This window comes from Malus domestica, chromosome 01 (assembly GCF_042453785.1).
Source record: "Malus domestica chromosome 01, GDT2T_hap1".
Taxonomy (NCBI): Eukaryota; Viridiplantae; Streptophyta; class Magnoliopsida; order Rosales; family Rosaceae; genus Malus; species Malus domestica.
The window spans coordinates 10,193,788-10,213,600 of NC_091661.1; the positions used below are offsets into that span (position 1 = coordinate 10,193,788).

A 19,813-nucleotide genomic window follows, 5' to 3' on the forward strand; every position below is an offset into this window, starting at 1 on the left:
CGAAGTAATAGATGAATCGGCATGTGTTCAGTTACGCTTGTCTCCACATGCTTCCTTGTATCATTCTCACTTGCCCTATCCGTTCCTCAGGCAGATGTGGTGTCTTTTCTGAAAGCATAAGATGTTGAAGATGAGTACTCGAAAGTAATGCCAGGTAAGTAATCAGGCAAGGGGTTCCAGGCAGTCAATTCCTGACTGGAAGCTTGATTCCAAGTGCTGACTGATTGCTCTTTTTCTCTTTGTCTTGCAGGTACGAACAAGGGCAAAGGAAAAGACAGGGAAAAAGCATGATATGAGATACTCTTGCTTTTGACCTTGATGATATGAGATATTCTTGCTCTGGTGTGGCTAGTTTGCATAGGTATTATTGGGGGGGGGGGAAGAAAGCTGAGTATTTCGAGAGGCTTCATTGGGAGTGCCTTCTCAGATATGAGGAAGGGTTGAGCATTTTTGCAGGTCTGCTTGTCCGTGGAGGATGGAGGTTGACAAATATAGGAGTCTCCTTAACAACAAGTAGTAATATTATTCCTTTACTCTTCTTGGTCGTAGCAATGTAGTGGGAGCTGCAAGCTTCACGTGTTTTAACTTTGTCAGAGCACTTTGAAAAAGTGGTATGTGGTATCTAGAAAGCTGATGTTGCGTGTGAAGATTGCAAACAAGCTTTATCCAAGGAAATGTGGCTCTCGAAGTTCGGAAAGCGATGCCTCTTTGGTTTTCGAACAAGCAATCATGTCGGGGATCTGGCTCTCGAGATTCGGAGAGTGGTGCATTTTCGATTTTTGAGAAAGCAATCCTGTTGGGAGTCTGGCTCTTGAGATTCGGATAGCGGTGCCTCTTCGATTTTTGAGAAAGTAATCTTGTTGGGAGTCTGGCTTTCAAGATTCGGAGGGCGGTGCCTCTTCGATTTTTGAGCAAGTAATAATGCTATTCCTTTACCCTTCTTGGTTATAGCAATGTAGTGGGAGCTGCAAGCTTCACATGTTTTAACTTTGTCAGAGCGCTTTGAAAAAGTGGTCTGTGGTATCTGGAAAGCTGATGTTGCGTGTGAAGATTGTAGACAAGCTTTATCCAAGGAAATCTGGCTCTCGAAGTTCAGAAAGCGGTGCTTCTTCCGTTTTCGAACAAACAATCTTGTCGGGGATCTGGCTCTCGAGATTCAGAGAACAGTGCCTCTTCGATTTTTGAAAAAGCAATCCTGTTGGGAGTCTGGCTCTTGAGATTCGGAGAACGGTGCCTTTTTTATTTTTGAGAAAGTAATCTTGTTGGGAGTCTGGCTCTTGAGATTCGGAGAGTGGTTCCTTTTCGATTTTTGAGCAAGCAATCTTGTTGGGAGTGTTTCCTCGAATGTGAGTAAAGGTTGGGCATTTTTGCCCGTCTGCCTTGCCAGGAGCACGGAGGTTGACACACATTGGGACTTTCTAGTTATCAAGCAGTGGTGCTGTTCCTTTACCTTTGTGGGTAATAGTAGGGTAGCTGGACCTTCAAAATTTATTTGTCTATACTTTGTTAGAGATCTTTGGCAAAGTTATCTGTGGTACCTGAGGAGCTGATATTGCGTGTGGAAAGTGGTGCCTCTTCGAAATCCGGAGAGTGGTGCCTCTTCGATTTTTGAACCAACAGCCCTGTTGCCCTTTCTTTTATAAGGGCACCAATTGTGTGCAAAGAGTTCATTCAAAGAGTTATTGCTTGTAGGAATTTTCCCCTTACTTCAGAGATTTATTGCACCTCATTTCTCTTTCATCATTTCTGAGAATGTCTGGCCCATCCGACCATCGTTTTTTACTTGAACTTTGGTAGCCATGCCTTCTCAAGACAACATATGGCCACCATTCTTCTTATCCCCTAATGGTCCTCTTAACGTTGGGGACTCTATGATGAAGAATGATATGACCGCTGCGGTGGTGGCCAGGAACCTTCTCACTCCCCAAGATAATATACTACTTTCCAAACGGTCTAATGAGTTGGCTGTTAAGGGTTCTCTGGCTCTCAGTGTTCAGTGTGCAGGTTCTGTGTCTAATATGGCCCAACGCCTATTTGCTCGAACCCGCCAAGTTGAATCATTGGCGGCTGAAGTGATAAGTCTCAAACAGGAGATCAAAGGGCTCAAGCATGAGAATAAACAGTTGTACAGGCTCACACAAGACTATGCTACAAACATTAAGAGGAAGCTCGACCAGCTGCAGGAATCTGATGGTCAGATTTTACTTGATCATCAGAGGTTTGTAGGTTTGTTCTAAAGGTATTTATTGCCTTCATCTTCTGGGGTTGTACCGCGTAATGAAGCTCCAAATGATCAACCTTCAGTGCCTCTTCCTTCTGGGGTTCTACCTAGTACTAAGGCTTCGAATAATCACCCTCTGGTGCCTCCTCTTTCTGGGGCTCTGTCGACTGCTGAGACTTCTCCTGAGTAACCTTTGTGAAGGCTCCCTCTTGTTTATTTATTTTGATTCATGTATATTTACATATTTGTAACTTATTAGAGATATCAATAAACAAGCTTTGCTTCATTTCAACGTATTGTGTTAAATACACCAAGGCCTTATTCACTAAGTTTTTTGAATTTTTCCTTTTGTTGAAGCTTGTATGTTGAAGCTTTATAAGTGAAGCATGTAGGTTGAGGTAGTGCTCCCTTAATTTCCTGAGTAAGGAAAACTTCTCGTTTGGAGACTTGAAAAATCCAAGTCACTGAGTGGTCGTGAGACTTCCGAGTATCAAGGTGCAGTAGCATATGGTAGGAGTCCCCCAAGTCTCCGGTCGAGGGAGTTGACGAATAAGGCATTTCCTTTCTAAGTGGTAGCCCAAAACTCCTTCTTCATATATATTTGTTATGAAAGTTGTTAGGCCCAAAGAAGAGGAGGCCTTGGCAATTTTTTTTTTCGAATTTTATTTTTATTTTTTATTTTTTCTAATTTTCAAATTTTCGAATTTTCGAATTTTCAAATTTTCGAATTTTCGAATTTTTGAATTTTCGAATTTCCGAAAAAAAAAATATATATATTTTTTAAAGCTTTGTAGGTGAAGCTTTGGTGTTGAAGCTTTGGAGTTGAAGCTTTTGTTGGGTACCATGAATTGATTTGCTTCACACTATCTTGATCAAGATAGTGTGAAGCTTTTGAGAATTTGTAGTTGTCCTCCATTGATGAAGCTTTTGTTGGTGAAGCTTTGGAGTTGAAGCTTTTGTTGGTGAAGCTTTTATGGGTGAAGCTTTTGTGTTGAAGCTTTTGTAGGTGAAGCTTTGGAGTTGAAGCTTTGTAGGTGAAGCTTTGGAGTTGAAGCTTTGGAGTTGAAGTTTTTGTTGGGTACCATGAATTGATTTTGCTTCACACTATCTTGATCAAGATAGTGTGAAGCTTTTGAGAATTTGTAGTTGTCCTCCATTGATGAAGCTTTTGTTGGCACCATAAATTGGTTTTGTTTCACACTGTCTTGATCAAGAGTGTGTGAAGCTTTTGAGAATTGTGGTTGCCCTCTATTGATGAAGCTCTTGTTGGCACCATAAATTGGTTTTGCTTCACACTGTCTTGATCAAGAGTGTGTGAAGCTTTTGAGAATTGTGGTTGCCCTCTATTGATGAAGCTCTTGTTAGCACCATAAATTGGTTTTGCTTCACACTGTCTTGATCAAGAGTGTGTGAAACTTTTGAGAATTGTGGTTGAACTTCTTTAATGAAGCTCTTGTTAGCACCATAAATTGGTTTTGCTTCACATTGTCTTGATCAAGAGTGTGTGAAGCTTTTGAGAATTGTAGTGTTTGCATTGTTACAGAGGGGAAATGTTTGAAGCAGATGCAAGAGGGCTGAATAGCTTGATCTTCGTATGCCATACACTGAAGTTGTTGTTGGCCTGCAATAAGACTTTGTTGTGACTATAACTCTTGTTAAGCATAAGTGCTCCCCTAGTTGAGTTGTCAAGCTTGAGGGTTTTTTATTATTTGTGAATGCTAGGAGTTCACATGTACAAGTTGTACCACTCGTCTTCTGGTAGGTGGAATGAATGGTGAGTTGCTTTCATCACTTGGTTGGTGGTACGAAAGTGAGTTCCTTCATCACCTTTCATCACATTTCATCACCTGGTTGGTGGCACGAGGATGAGTTCCTTCTTCCCCTGGTTGGTGGCATAAGTGGCAAGTTGCCAAATGATATTAGAGTACGGGTTGTACATTTCATCACTTGGTTGGTGGCATAAAGAAGAGTACGGGTTGTACATTTTATCACATTTCATCACCTGGTTGGTGGCATGAAGATGAGCTCCTTCTTCACATAGTAGGTGGCATGAGTGGCAAATTGCCAAATGATATTAGAGTACGGGTTGTACATTTCATCACCTGGTTGGTGGCATGAATGAGAGTACGAGTTGTACATTTCATCACCTGTTTGGTGGCATGAGTGGCAAGTTGCCAAATGATATTAGAGTACGGGTTGTACATTTCATCACCTGGTTGGTGGCATGAATGAGAGTACGGGTTGTACATTTCATAACCTGGTTGGTGGCATGAAGATGAGTTCGTTCTTCACCTGATTGGTGGCATGAGTGGCAAGTTGCCAAATGATATTAGAGTACGGGTTGTACATTTCATCACCTGGTTGGTGGCATGAAGAAGAGTACGGGTTGTACATTTCATCACCTGGTTGGTGGCATGAAGATCAGTTCATTTTTCACATTTCATCACCTGGTTGGTGAGAATAAGGGCAAGGTGTCGAGGCACATTGTAGCAAGTGTCGAAGACACAAAGTATGTTGAACCCTTTTGAAGCATAGTTGGCTTATATATGGATGTGTTGGAATGTATGATGTTTATGTATGAATGTGTTGGAATGTATAATGTTTATGTATGAATGTGTTGGAATGTATGATGTTTATGTTGATTGATATGAGTGATGTTTATGAATGTTTTGCTATGCATGAAGGGATCCATGCTTTTGATATGTGAACCATGTTGGTTGTAACACATAGTAACACATACTTTGTGTCAAAGTATGCATGTTGAAGCTCTGAGTTGGAGTATAAGGGTAGGCCAGCGTAGACCAAGTATTCCAGTACTAGGAACGCAAAAGACTCAGAAAAAGTTGTCTGAATTCCCTCTTCTTTAAATATTTGCCGAATGGCTTGTGTGACAAAAGATCTCAAACGGTTGAGAGTCAAAACATTTGTAATGTGTATGCCTTCTTATAATAGCATTTCCTTCAGTACCTAGTCCTCCACTTTGAAAGAGTGAGGCTTTGCCCTATAGTTATAATAGTCTACGATAAGTTCACCCTTGGTTGTCTTGATACGAACTTTTATCCCTCTTGTTGTAATGGGCTTGCTGAGAGTAAAAATCCTTCCTCATACCAAGATACAGATACATTTGGTGACTTAGCGAGTAGCTAAATGAGGCAGGAGATGATGTAATGGGTGACTGAATAGCCAAGATCTCCTCACTTGGTAGAACTTGACTTCCACTTCCCATTTGTTGATAGGGGTTAACCATATGGGGGTTCCCTTGGTATGTCCTTACTTCGGCGGAGGCGTGGTTGTAAGCATGTGCCATCACCTCAGAGTAAGTCTTCCAAGAGTTGGCATTGATCATGTACTTGAAGAAACAATCATGTAGGCCTATCGTGAAGGCCTTGAGGGCGGTCTTGTCATCTGCCTCAGTGCAGCGAGAATACTCATGGCTGAAGCGACCGGCATACTCTCGTAGTGACTCGTCCGGCTTCTGGAGAATAGTGTACAAGTCATCTGCAGAATGCAAATGATCAGTCTGGAAGATGTGTTGAGAGACAAACAGTTTCCTCAATTCCTCAAATGAGTCTACTGTCTCAAGTGGAAGACGGCAATACCAGTTTAGAGCTTTGCCAGAAAGGGTGAAGGGGAAGAGAAGACATCGCTCTTCGTCAGTGTGCATCCGATATGCCATGGTGGACTCAAAGAGGTTAAGGTGTTCAATTGGATCCTCCATTCCAGTATAGAGTTGTAAACCAAGCTTTTGTTTTGTCTTTGCTTGAATGGGGTGTCGAGGATCCTTCTTGTGAGAGGGCCAGGCCTGGGTTGGTTCCAGTCAGGTATCTCGGCCTGACTTTTGGCCTTCAACTTGTTTACTTCCTCAAGGAGCTATAGGACAAGGGGGTCCTGAGTGGAGTCATGTGCCACAAGAATTTTCTTTCGTAAGTCTCCATTGCCTCTTGGAAGTAGGAAAGTTTGAACAAGGGCGTGTGGTTTTTTCTTGGACTCGCCGTACTGACTTCTAGGGCGAGTCTGTCGGAATACCTCAGAGTCCCCCGTACCTTCATGTTCCTCTAGGACCTGTCGTTCTTTCCCTAGATTGGCAGCTGGCCTGGGTCGTGGGAGGGGATCGAGTCTTTCAGAAACCCTTGGGTCATTGATCTTCGAGCATATGTGGAAGGGATTATCTCAACGTTGCTTTAGGAAGTCTCGGCAGTCATGATAAACGATTTTCGATCCTTCCAACCCTTCTGCAAGGAGGTGTCTTCCTCCACTTTTTTCTACTTCGGGTCGAAGCATCTGGGTTGAGAGAAGTCTCATGTTGATCAATGTTTTGATGATTAGCTCACTCCTCATCAGGGATATCCATGTCGAAGGGAGGTGACCCTCCGTGTTGGGGGGCACCCAGATGATGGTTGATGTCCACAGGAGCAACGAGCTCGCATGTTTGAGTACACCTAGTTTCGTGGAGCGTCTCAAAGAGCTTCTCATACTACTCTTAGAGGACCTCATTCTTCATTGATATCTTGTTGTTCTGAGCTTCTAGCTCATCGACTTTAGCTTGAAGGGCAACCCTATTTCCTTCCTTCTTTTGTTACTTCGCACTAGGTGCAAGAGGGGTATCATTCTGTGTGCCGTGGCTTCCTTCGCTCCCCATGTTGGAGAGGGATGCCTGGTCAAAAGAGAGTGTACGAATGGTGGAAACCAGCTTGGCAAAGCTGAAAAGAGTGGGAATAAGTGTCGTTCCCACAGACGGCGCCAAATGTTGATGCACAAAATTAACGAAAACTTTGGTACAACAGAAAGTGTTAAGTTTGTGACATTCGCTAGATTGCTTTGGTCACTAGTGTGGATAAGTATGTAAATGGATAGGGACAGGGAAGCAAACACAAGATGTACGTGGTTCACCCAGATTGGCTACATCCACATAGTAAATGAGTTCTCAGTAATTGTGAAGGGTTTACACAAGTACATAGGTTCAAGCTCTCATTTTAGTGAGTACTAGTGAATGATTTAGTACAAATGACATTAGGAAATATTGTGAGAGAATGATCTCTATTTATTGAAAAGAGTTTATAGTTTCATTCTGATATTGACACGTGTCGTGTTATGATTGGCTTCTGATGTTGACACGTGTCGCGCTATGATTGGCTTTTGATGTCGACATGTGTCACGCTGTGATTGGCCTCCTGGTTGGAGGGAAACTCTTCTGGGTCCTTGACGGTATAACGTTGACCGGTGCTCAGTAGTTTCGGGATTGGTCAAGTATGTTATAAACAAGGGGAATGAGGCTCCAAATGTGAATTTGAATTTAAACTCAAAAGAGGGCACTTTTCTGGCTTTTCTTAAATAAGGAACCATGAAAGAGCTGGTTGATTGTGCTACAGCAATATCCTTCCAGCTTCCTGATTCTGACATGATGCTTGAATGAAATTAAACCTCCACCCATCCTAAGAAATAAATAGCAAACACACTTGAATTGTGACGACCCGTCCCTAATTTTCCTATGTAATTTCTCCCCGAGTATGTGTATTGATGATTATGCCCTTATTGGCAAGTGACGTGGACTTATTCTTATCGCTTTCCTTTTTATTTCTCACTATCGCATTTAAATTGTACACGTTAGTACGAGTAGGCATAAATAAAGTGTAAAAACATCTACTTCGGATAGATTTCGATTTCCTTTTATTGTAGGAAATCTAAAAACCTATCCTTGGATTCCTTTTAAACCCATCATGTGCACTTCCCCCTTCATTATTCACTGTCACCTATCCCATCTCTTCTTTATTTTCTGTTCCCTCAATCAGAAAAACATCTCTCTCTCTCTTCTCCCTTTTTCACGCCACATTTCTTCTTCTTCTTCCTCTCTGCAACAACCACAAAACACACCAAAACTCACAAACGTGACAAACCAACTACATCATTGTGATCATCTCAGTCCCACGATCACAACCATGTCCTTGAAATCTGATGTAGACGAGTTTTGACTCACCAACTCGGAAGGTCGACTCGGCGAGTTCGACATATCGATTTTCAGGCCATGCATGGCTTAGGTAAGCCTTGAGAAACCCTTAGAACCTTCATTTCACTTCTATGGGTTGTTATTGATCATTTGTTTGTGTTTTGAACGTGTGGGTTTACCCAGAAACTCGAGAAGAAGGAGAACCTGCCATTTTTCACTCAAGAACCGTGGCCATTTGGTCACTTTCAAACCGTTTTTCTGGTCAACCTCAACCACAACTAGACTTCTTCTAGGTACAAAATTGTTCTCTAAATTCCTAACTTCAAAATGGCTTTTGAATCACTGAGTTTGGTTAAGTAACGAGTTAGAAATCAACTTTGGAAGTTGGGAAGAAAATTTTAGTTTTCTGGAAAATTTCAGCCGTGGTCGTTTGGCCACTTTCAGGCCAAATTTCTGAACAACACGAACTATATTTGAACTTTCTGTAAATTGGGATCGGTAGATCACATTCCTAGCTTTCATTTGGCTTTTGTAGAAGTGAATTTGGTTGAGAATCTAGCTCGTTAGGGGCTCTAGAAGTTGGCCCAAAAATCTGCAAAATTGCAGATTTTCGTGAAGAAGGCGAGTATAGTGTACTCGCGGGGGCGCATGGGGGTGCGTAGACAGCCACTTTGGGTGGCGCGTCGAGGCGCGTCTGGCCTCCGGCTGGCGCGTGGTTGACACGTGTGTGTTCGTGTCGTCGAGTAGATCGATTTCATATATTTACACCCTAGGTTTGAGCAAACTATGGGGGTTTTATTTAGGTTTCCGTTATGTGCTTTAATTAATGTTATTTAGTTATTTCACATATAGGGGAAACTTCTTCCGAGGATTTTCGAGGCCAAGCTAGGCTCGGGGGCTATGACCCAGCGACGTACTTGTGAGTGGGCAGTTGTTTTATACCTATATATATTTATAGTTTCCATAAATGCGTATTTACTTCACTTTTACGCCTAACTTGCCTAGTATCATTATTGTGATATAAATTGTGATAAATGCTGCTATATGGTTGTGATATTACTGTCATGGCATTTATACGTACTTGTGTACATGCTGATCTTGCTGCACCCGGTGTTAGTAGTTGCCCCAGGGCCAAGGCCAGTCCTTCACGTGTATGTTCACATCCACACCGTTCGCTCACCTTGGATCCAAGTTTAGGTGTCAGTCTTGTCGGGTAGATTGCATTAGGCGATCCAACTTGTATGTGATATAAGTCAACAATCCGTGATATAATTATATATGCTAATAAATAATAAATGCGAATAAAAAAATTAACAGAGTATGAACAAAACAAAAATATAAAACAAACAACTTGAAGATCGAGGCTTATGTACCGCAATGTCCTTGAAACAGAAATTTCGTCTATACTTAGTGCTTGTAGTTCTACGGATGTCTGCTTCACCAGGATTCAACGGTCAAGTTAGAATTCCAGCACCGGAAAACATAACTTCTGGCGAATTTCTGTGTGGTTCTCTCAGTAAAAAGGTTTAGGAATGTAGAAGAAGAATTTGATATTTTCTGTGTTCTAAATGCCATGCAGATGGATGTATATATAATATGATTATGCTTGTTCGCAACATGTATGAGGAAGGGATGCATCTGTTCGGAGACATCTTCTCATATGAGTGTTTTCTTTCTGGGTTCTTTCACACTTCAGACTTCATCTGAAATGATGAGTCTGTTGATATAATAATAAAAAAATTAATTAATTAAATTCGAAATTAATTAAAAATAATTAATTAAATCCGAAAATAATTAATTAAAGTATTTAATTATTAGAGCCCCAAGGCCCATCTTTTGATAATTAATATTAATTATAATTAATTAATATTAATTATGATTAATTATATATTAATTATGAATTAATTAGCGCATCCCAAAGCCCAACCCCAAGGGTGATCCCAATTTTATTCTCCAAGGTACATCACTCCAATCACTTTCTATAAGGGACAAAGACTTATAAACTGAGGAAACCTTGTGGTAGTGAGCAATGTGGGACAATGAAATTCTACTCAAAATTTCCAACAATACCCCACATTTGAGTTGAAATTTCTTTCAAACACCACCAATTTACTTATAACACCCCACATTTGAATGCAAATGTATGACTAGGCTGCCTAAAACTGAGAGAGAATAGACATGATATGCATCGAGTGAAGTGTCTTTTAGAATTGAACTTACCCTAGTGAAAATATATCGGGTTTATTTGGTGACATAGTGGATGTGGAAGATCTTAAACTGTTCACCGCAGTAGTAAATTGAGACAATACGTTATACACATATCATGTCTGCCACACGTCAATTCATACGGTTGTGTTCATTTTGGCTCTAAACAGATCTTGGATTTCATAGGAGCTTTAGAGAATTTAGTAATTTCAATTCTTATAAATGCGGCCTTATTTACTCATATATAGGTGACATTAATTAAGAATAGTCTTTCATATTCCTCTTAATAACAAGATATTAATGTCATTAAATGTATAAAACATAACTCCTTAAACTTCAACAGACAACACACATTTTATCATAAGAATGGGTAAGTTGTGTGTTCAACTTTTGAATCAAACTTAACTAGTTTGCCTATTGAACCTAGACCATGGGATCTCTAATCAGCTAGGTTAGGTTTCTGCCCAATTCGATTCATTGAATTGGCTTGAGACCCATTCCCCTCGATGTAAATAATATTTGCTCTCTTGGTAGGCCTTTTGTCAAAGGATCAGCTATATTTTCCTTTGACTTTACATAATCAATGGATATTGTTCCATTGGAGAGTAACTTCTTAAGAGTATTATGTCGACGCTTGATGTGTCGCGACTTTCCATTGTATAAATGACTTTTGGCCCTTGATTGTGCGGCCATACTGTCACAATGTATACATATAGCAGTTACAGGCTTTGGCCACACTGGAATATCCACTAGAAAATGTTTAAGCCACTCGGCTTCTTCGCCAGCCAAGTCTAAAGCTATAAACTCAGACTCCATGGTGGAACGAGCTATACATTTCTGTTTAGAGGATTTCCAAGATATTGCTGCACCTTCCAAGGTAAAAACATATCCACTTGTCGACTTGGATTCGGTAGTGTCAGAAATCCAATTGACATCACTGAAGCCTTCGACAACAGGTGGATAGTTTGTGTAGTGTAATCTGTAGTGAAGTGTATTTTTCAAATACCTTAACACTCTTACTAAAGTATCCCAATGCTCTTGTGCCGGATTACTTGTATATCTACTAAGCTTACTTACTGCATAAGCTAAGTCGGGCCTAGTTGAATTCATCAAGTACATTAGACTTCCAATTACTTGAGAATATTCAAGTTGAGATATGGCATTGCCTTTATTTTTCTCCAACTTGCATCCAGCATCGAAAGGAGTTGCAGCAGGTTTGCAGTCAAATTGACCAAACCTTCGTAATATATTCCTGCATAATGGGATTGTGTAAGGACATACCCTTCACTATTTCTCTTAATTTGAATTCCTAAAATGACATCGGCTTGACCTAAGTCTTTCATGTCAAAACTTGAATTCAACATTTTCTTTGTTTTATTTATTACATCTTTATCACTTCCCATTATGAGTATACCATCCACATACAAGCAGACAATAACGCAAGTTTTATCATTACTCTTAATGTAGACACATTTATCAGATTCATTTATTTTGATCCCATGTGTCAACAAAGTATGATCAAATTTCTCGTGCCATTGTTTTGGTGCTTGTTTAAGTCCATATAATGACTTAACTAATTTGCACACTTTGCTTTCTTGTCCTTTAAGCACAAACCCTTCAGGTTGTTCCATGTATATTTCTTCATCTAGTTCTCCATTTAAAAATGTTGTTTTTACATCCATTTGATGTATATCAAAGTTGTATACAGCCGCAATCGCTATTAACCTCCTAATTGACATTATGCGAGAAATTGGAGAATAGGCGTCAAAATAATCCAACCCTTTCTTTTAGGGATAACCTTTGGCTACTAAACGTGCCTTGAACTTATCAATGGTTCCATCCGCCTTAAGTTTCTTCTTGAAAATCCATTTATGGCCAATTGGTTTACTACTGGGAGGTAAATCAACCAATTCCCATGTTTTATTTTCCAAAATGGATTCCATTTCACTTTTAATTGCTTCCTTCCATAAAGGAGCCTCGGAAGAAGACATTGCTTTTTAAAAAGTTCTAGGTTCATTCTCGGACAAGAAAGCAATGAAATATGGTCCAAAGTTTTTAGAAACTTTGATTCTTTTTCCTCTTCTTGGTTCCACATCTTGGACACCAGAAGAAGAGGCTTCATCATGACTATGATCATGAACCCTCTTTGTATTGGAACCAGATTCCTTATCTTTGTAAGGAAATATATCCTCAAAGAATTCTGCATCCCCTGATTCTAATATAGTGTTAACATGTATGTCAGAAATCAATGATTTTACAACAAGGAACCTATAAGAAGAACTATTATTTGCATATCCAATGAATACGCAATCAATAGTTTTAGGTCCTAGTTTTGTTGTTTTCGGTAACGGAACTTGCACCTTTGCTAAGCAACCCCACACTTTGAGGGTTTTATAAGTGGGTTTATGTCCTTTCCATAGTTCATAAGGTGACTCGTCAATCTTCTTTAAAGGAACCTTATTCAATATGGTAGTTGCAGTAAGTAAAGCTTCACCCCACAAACTGTGTGGAAGCCCTGAACTATTTAACATGGAATTAATTATATCTTTGAATGTTCTAGTTTTTCTTTTGGCAACACCATTTTGTTGTGGTGTGTATGGAGCCATTGTTTGATGTATAATTCCATGTTGTGCACAAAAATCTGAGAAGGTAGTAGACTCATACTCTCCTCCTCTATCGGATCTAAGTGCTTTGATTTTTCTCTCTAGTTGATTTTCAACTTCTGCTTTATATGTCTTAAACATATTCAAAGCTTCGTTCTTGCTATGAATTAAATAAACATAGCAATACTTACTGTAATCATCAATAAAAGTGACATAATAATTCTTTCCTCCACGAGTTGGTGTGGATTTAATGTCACAAAGATCACTATGAATTAATCCAAGTAATTCATTTGATCTTTCCAGAATTGACTTTCTTGTTTGCCTAGCAAATTTCGATTCAGTACATGTTTCACACTTATGATTAAAATCAATTTCGAATTTAGGTAATAATTCTAATTTAACTATTCTTTGCATGGAACGAAAATTAACATGTCCTAACCTAGCATGCCAAATATTAGAAGACTCAACAATATAAGTAGAAGCATTTATTTTATTAGTATCATCAATGGCAATTACATTGAGTTTCACAAGGCCATCAGCCATATAACCCTTTCCAACAAACATCCCACCCTTGGTAAGTACAAATTTATTGGATTCCATTACAAGTTTAAAGCCTTTGGCAATCAGAATAGGTCCAGAAACCAAGTTCCTCCTTATTTCAGGAACATGCAGCACATTCAGCAAGGTGAGACTTTTTCCAGATGTGAATATGAGTACCACTTTGCCTTTGCCCTCCAGATGTGAATATGGTATTCAGTGAAAAGATTTCTGTTAGCGCAGATGTGCTTAGTAGCACCAGTATCCAACAACCATTCACTCACATTTGAAACCATGTTGACCTCGGACACAACAGTAGCCAATTCTTCATTGGTGGTTGCCATGTGAGCATGGTTGTTGTTGTTTCCGTTGGCATGATTACATCCTTGCAATGATAACAATTTTGTGCCTTGTGACCAGATTTTCCACACACATAGCATGCGCCCTTAATCTTCTTCAGATTCTTGCCTTTGGGAGCAAGGAAAGATTGTACAAACTGCTTGGTTTTCGAAGCCTTATTCTTCTTCGGCTTGGTTTTGGAGTTTCCTCCCTCAACATAATTTGCATTGGCTTCAATGGCAGCAAACCCATAAGAACAGTCTGCCTTTCTGTGGTCTTCTTCCATTCATAGCCTTAGAATCAAATTCTCCATATTCATCTCACAACGCTTGTTCTTGAGATAAATTTTGAAGTTATTCCACAAAGTTAGCAATTTTTCAATTATCACCCCAACTTGGAATGTTCATTGATCTAGCATCCCTCGAAGTGCAGTTCATAGATCAATTTTTGGATTTCTTCGACCTGAGAGACAACAGATTTTGAATCCACCATTGTATATTTGAGAAACTTACTGATAACAAATTTCTTTGAACCGGCATCATCAATTTTATACTTTTTCTCCAGGGATTCTCACAACTCCTTTGTTGTCTTGCACAAAGAATAAATGTCGTAGAGATTGTCATCCAAACTATTTAGAATATAATTCCTACAACAAAACTCGAAATGATTCCAAGCTTCAGTTGTCGTGACAGTTTCTTTTGTCATTGGATTCTCATTAGACTTCAGAGCTTCTTCCTTGACAACATGAGCGAGATTCATTGTTGTCAAGAAGAACAACATCTTCTGTTGCCATCACTTGAAGTCCAGCTTTTGAACTTCTCAGGCTTTTCAAAGTATTTTGGCACAGCACCATTCACATTCACAGATTATTGATCCATAAATTTTTGTTTCAAGATTGTTGGATATAAGTCAACAATCCATGATATAATTATATATGCAAATAAATAATAAATGTGAATCGAAAAATTAACAGAGTATGAACAAAACAAAAATATAAAATAGACAACTTGAAGATTGAGGCTTGTGTACCGCAATGTCCTTGAAATAGAAATTTTGTCCCTACTCAGTGATTGTAGTTCTATGGACGTCTGCTTCACCAAGATTCAACGATCAAGTTAGAATTCCAGCACCAGAAAACTTAACTTCTGGCGAATTTCTGTGTAGTTCTCTCAGTAAGAAGGTTTAGGAATGTGGAAGAAGAATTTGATATTTTCTGTGTTCTAAATGCCATGCAAATGGATGTATATAATATGATTATGCCGGTTCGCAATAGGTATGAGGAAGGGATGCATCTGTTCGAAGACATCTTTTCAGATAGGTGTTTTCTTTCTGCGTTCTTTCACACTTCAGACTTCATCTGAAAGAATGAGTTCGTTGATAAAATAATAATAAAATAATGAATTAATTAAATTCAAAAATAATTAAAAATAATTAATTAAATCCAAAAATAATTAATTAAAGTATTAATTATGAATTAATTAGCACATCCCAAAACCCAACACCAAGGGTGAGCCCAATTTTATTCTCTAAGGTCCATCACTCCAATCACTTTCTATAAGGGACAAAACCTTATAAAGTGAGGAAACCTTGTGGTGATGAGCAATGTGGGACTATGAAATTCTACTCAAAATTTCCAACATATCTTAGGGTTTTCTAACAATATCAAATATATAGGGCTCTATATATTATTTGTCTTAGCTAGGGCCCTATATATAATGAGTTATCTTGTTACCATTACTTGTCCATTCTTCTAATCTAGAAACCCCTAAGATATTAGGAAACGTTCTCCTAATTCGATTGTATTTAGGATCCTGTATCTTGCGGAGCAAGTAATGCCTGTCTACGAGATAGTCCAGTATCTAGCTCCTACGAGAAAAATATATATATATAAATACGCATTATGATTTCACAATTTCTCTCCGTACTCTCTCTCATCTCATCCATGGCCCGTCTTGTGTAAGCAAACCCTGACAACAACCACGGCGCGCAATGCCCGATCAAATTTTAATCTCCCTAGTCCCCGAACTCGCCTTCTCCTTCGATAGCCCCATTGTGGGTGTAACCCTGGCATACGCCGCAGTCCGCACCCTCTAGAAATTCAGCTCCTATTCCTCAGCCCTACGTAAGATCCGTAACGCTCCCTCCGTCAAAGTCTCCAATCTCCGTTCAATCCTCGCGTTCGATCAGCTCGGCCAGTCCGACGCAAAGCTTGTCATCGTCCGAGGCACCGTTGAAGCCAAGTTCGTCTTCGACTGCAGATGGAATGTTTTCAAGTCCGGCGTAGTCCCACCTCAAGGAACGAAAGCCGTCCTTATTCATAGAAGCCAAAGGGTGCGTTTTGTTGTTTTGTATTATTCTATATATTTTTGGGTCTCTTTTCCATCTACTCTATTTGGATGATGATACTGAATTGGCGAAATTGAAATTTTTGGTCAAGTGTGTATTTAACGATTGGATGGCCCTTATCGGATGGCTGGAGAAAGGAACATTTGTGATTGCCGCGATCTGGTTTTAGAGCATATTGGAAAGCATTGTGGAGGGCTTTGACAGAGCCAGGATCTAGATCCTTACAAAAGGTTGGTTTTATTCTTCTTTCTGTATTTTGATTGCTTATTTAAAGGGTTCATACCCTTATTTAATTTGTTTGAACGTATGCATGCAAAAATATTTATGGTAATTTTGATCTATATTTATTTGTGTAGTTTCGTTTCATTCTTGTTGACCGTGGTGGTGCTCGAAAGTCAAGTTCTGGTTTTGTTAGCGTGAATGTGGATGGATCAAGGCACCCTTTACCTCTTACTACAGTTTATCGATATGTTCATCCTGTCGACGCGCAACGCCAACTCGCATGATTTGAGGGAACATTTTGAGTTTGTGCATGCGATCGCTGTAGCCATGAGGAATAATTGTCCCACTGCTGAGTGGCGTTCTTGGGAAGATGTGCCCGGGAATGTGAAGAAGGCTGTGATGGATGAACTATTAGTAAGTATATTGTTGATAGATTAATAATTAAGTTTGTGAAACTTTTAGTTATATGTTGGAATTAATTATTTGCATATATGTGTAACAGTATAAGTATACTCTTGATGATGATACGAACGAATAGCTGATAAAGTTGATGGATAATGCGTTGGAGGGAGGTTACAATCGATGGCGTTATGAAGTCTTGCGGAATAGACCAAAACCATCCAAAAAGTAGTTTTAAATTTATGTTTTCTATGACAATATTTAAATTTAAGGGTTTTTTTTATAAGTTATGTATTTGGACTTAATTAGGTTTCAATTCCTGTTGGGTTTTTTTATTGAAACCTAATGTAAGCACCTTATCCTCAGTTTATATGTGTTTTCAATCTTCAATGAATATAGTACTTATGCTAAAAATAATTGTATGGATTAATGCATTAATTATATACAGAATAAATATTTAAGTTATTAATTATTTATAGAATAATATTTCAGGTATTAATTATTTATAGAATAAATATTTAAAGTGTTAATTATTTTTAGAATAAATATTTAAGGCATTCAATACTTTTTGAATATTTGTTTGTAATTATAAAGTTTACGTAAACATAGATATCTATATTTACGTAAACTTTATAATTACAATTATTTTATTCGTCGCATAAGACATCTTTGCGCGACGAATCCATGTGTTTGTCACACAAAGCACGGTCAGATTGCGTTCAAACCTTCCAATTCATTGCGCATTTATGATGCACTTTGCGAGACGAACTTGGAGATTTGCGCGACGAATATGTTTGTCGAACAAAGGTGTCCTAGTGCTATATAAACACAGTTTCAGAGCTCTAGTTTTCAAAATTTTTTTGTTTCAAAAAGAATGGCCAATTCTGGAGAAGGTTTTGGCAAAAAGAAACTTGTAATGTGATTAGAGAGGTATCGACTGAAGCAAGTGCCGTAATTTGAAGGCAAAAATTTGGAGCAAGTGCCAAATTTAAGTATGACATTGGGAATTTGGTGCGGAGGGATTGTTCTGCCGAGAGTTGACGAAGTTCATGTTGGGAGAGTTATCGGTAAGTTTGTGGTAAATAATGAACAATTATTTTTGTTAAAACGTAATACTTTTTAAATTACTAATTTAATGTTATTGGCATTAATGTAGGTTCATTGGGATGTTGATGAAACCAATGAGAAGCAACGGATTTATGTGGATGGGCTTTTCAAGTAGAGTTTCCAGCAGTGGAAGTTTGATGTGTTGTGGGCAAGGGAGGATTGAAGTTGATGAGGGTTGTTTTTTTTTTTTAATAAGATTTTGTGGACTTTATATTTAATTTAATGAATAAATATATGTTTAGTCCTAGACATCGTAGACACTTTCGATTTGAGGAAGCTTGGCTCCAGCGTGAGGATTGTGCTCTTGTGGTTGCAGTTGGTTAGGCCAAAAATGTTTTGGGCACCCCTTCGTATTGTGTTTGTGAGAAGATCTAGGCAACCAATGTAGAACTTCTAAAATGGAAGCATTCTCTGCATTCTGTTCAGTAAGAGATCAAGATGGTGCGCGATCAAATGCAGGTTTTATTTCAACACTCTTCTGTTAGGATGGATTGGGAGATAGGTAGTTCTCTTTACTATAAGCTACAATCCCTTCTTGGGCAAGAGGAAGCGTATTGGAAACAGAGATCAAAGGCCACTTGGCTTCGAGAGGGTGATCGCAATACACGATAATTTCATAAAAGGCTTCTAACAGGCGTCGAAAAAATAGAATAAAGGGTTTAGCTGATGAATTTGGTAACTGGCTTACCCATTATGGAGACATTGAGCAGCTTATTGTCAAGTACTTTTCCTTTATGTTTACCTTAAATGGTAAGGCTCATTTTGATGCAATTTTGAACGCGGTCCCTAAGCGGGTTACTCCGGAGATGAATCGTTTGCTTTATGCTGAATATTCAGATATTGAGATAAAAAAAAAGTCTTTATTTCATATGGATCCGTACACGGCTTCGGGTCCTGATGGGTTACCCCCTCTTTTCTATCAGAAGTTTTGGGACATAGTAGCATCGGATGTGATTGCTACGGTTAAATATTTTCTTTCTTCCGGTCGAATTCACAAGCAGCTTAATACACCATGGTCTCTTTAATTCCTAAGGTCCCGGAGCCGAGCAACATGACTCAGCTTCGTCCCATTGCTTTGTGCAATGTTCTCTACAAGATTGGAGCTAAAGTAATTGTGAATCGGTTAAAAGGAATCATGGATGCTATTATGTTGACACAGCAATGTGCTTCTGTCCCAGGTCGTCTAATTTCTGATAATTCCCTTGTTGCTTCTGAATTGGGTCACTATCTTCATAATCTCCGACGGGGAAAACGGGGCTAACTCGCCTTGAAACTCGATATGAGTAAGGCATATGACCTTGTGGAATGGTCTTTTCTTAAACAAATTATGTTGAAACTTGGTTTTGATTCTTGTTGGACAAATTTGGTTATGAGTTGTGTTACTATTGTTACGTACTCTTTCTTGGTTAATGGTTCTACTATTGGGTACATTTCTCCCTCTCGAGGCCTCAGACAAGGGGATCCCCTCTCCGCTTATTTATTTCTTATTTTTGCTAAAGGTCTCACCAATTTAATTACCCAATATAAGCAACTTGGACTCATTCATGGAGTCTCTATTTGCCGCGAAGCACCAGGTATTACACATTTGCTGTTTGAGGATGACAGTTTTGTGTTTCTGAAAGCCTCGTTTAAAGATTGTTGGTTTAAAAAATGTGCGGTATCCTTCTCGCCTAATATTAGGCGGGATATTCAGGATCAAATGGTTGCTTATTTAGGTGTGAAATGGGTGGATGTGTAGAACCGGTATCTCGGTTTTCCGATTATCCTTGGGAGGAATCGTACTTCAAAATTCTTCTATATCAAAGATCGACTTTGGAAAAAATTGAAAGGTTGGAAAGAAAAATTGCTCAGTGCAGCTGGGAAGGAGATTCTTATTAAGGTTGTTGGTCA

General features: G+C 39.0%; 1 protein-coding gene and 1 long non-coding RNA gene across 2 annotated transcripts; both read left to right on the forward strand.

Moving 5' to 3' along the window:
• The first annotated feature begins 16,687 nt into the window (after positions 1-16,687).
• On the forward strand, positions 16,688-17,102 carry LOC139195828 (uncharacterized). Its single transcript, XR_011580862.1, has 2 exons — positions 16,688-16,831; positions 16,920-17,102. It is a non-coding gene; the product is annotated as an uncharacterized lncRNA (long non-coding RNA).
• Positions 17,103-17,810: 708 nt separating this feature from the next.
• Positions 17,811-19,184, forward strand: LOC139195707 (uncharacterized). The gene is made up of 4 exons (XM_070820998.1): positions 17,811-17,894; positions 17,973-18,034; positions 18,558-18,873; positions 18,957-19,184. Exons 1-4 carry the CDS (start codon positions 17,811-17,813, stop codon positions 19,182-19,184), a joined length of 690 nt encoding a protein of 229 aa, XP_070677099.1.
• The last annotated feature ends 629 nt before the right edge of the window (positions 19,185-19,813 follow it).

Excerpts from the sequence above, each read along its gene's own strand:
- LOC139195707 (XM_070820998.1), top strand. The coding sequence starts at position 17,811 with ATGACATTGGGAATTTGGTGCGGAGGGATTGTTCTGCCGAGAGTTGAC. Across the intron at positions 17,895-17,972 it reads GAGTTATCGGTAAGTTTGTG|GTTCATTGGGATGTTGATGA; the intron begins GTAAATAATGAA and ends GCATTAATGTAG. Across the intron at positions 18,035-18,557 it reads TATGTGGATGGGCTTTTCAA|GCGTCGAAAAAATAGAATAA; the intron begins GTAGAGTTTCCA and ends GGCTTCTAACAG.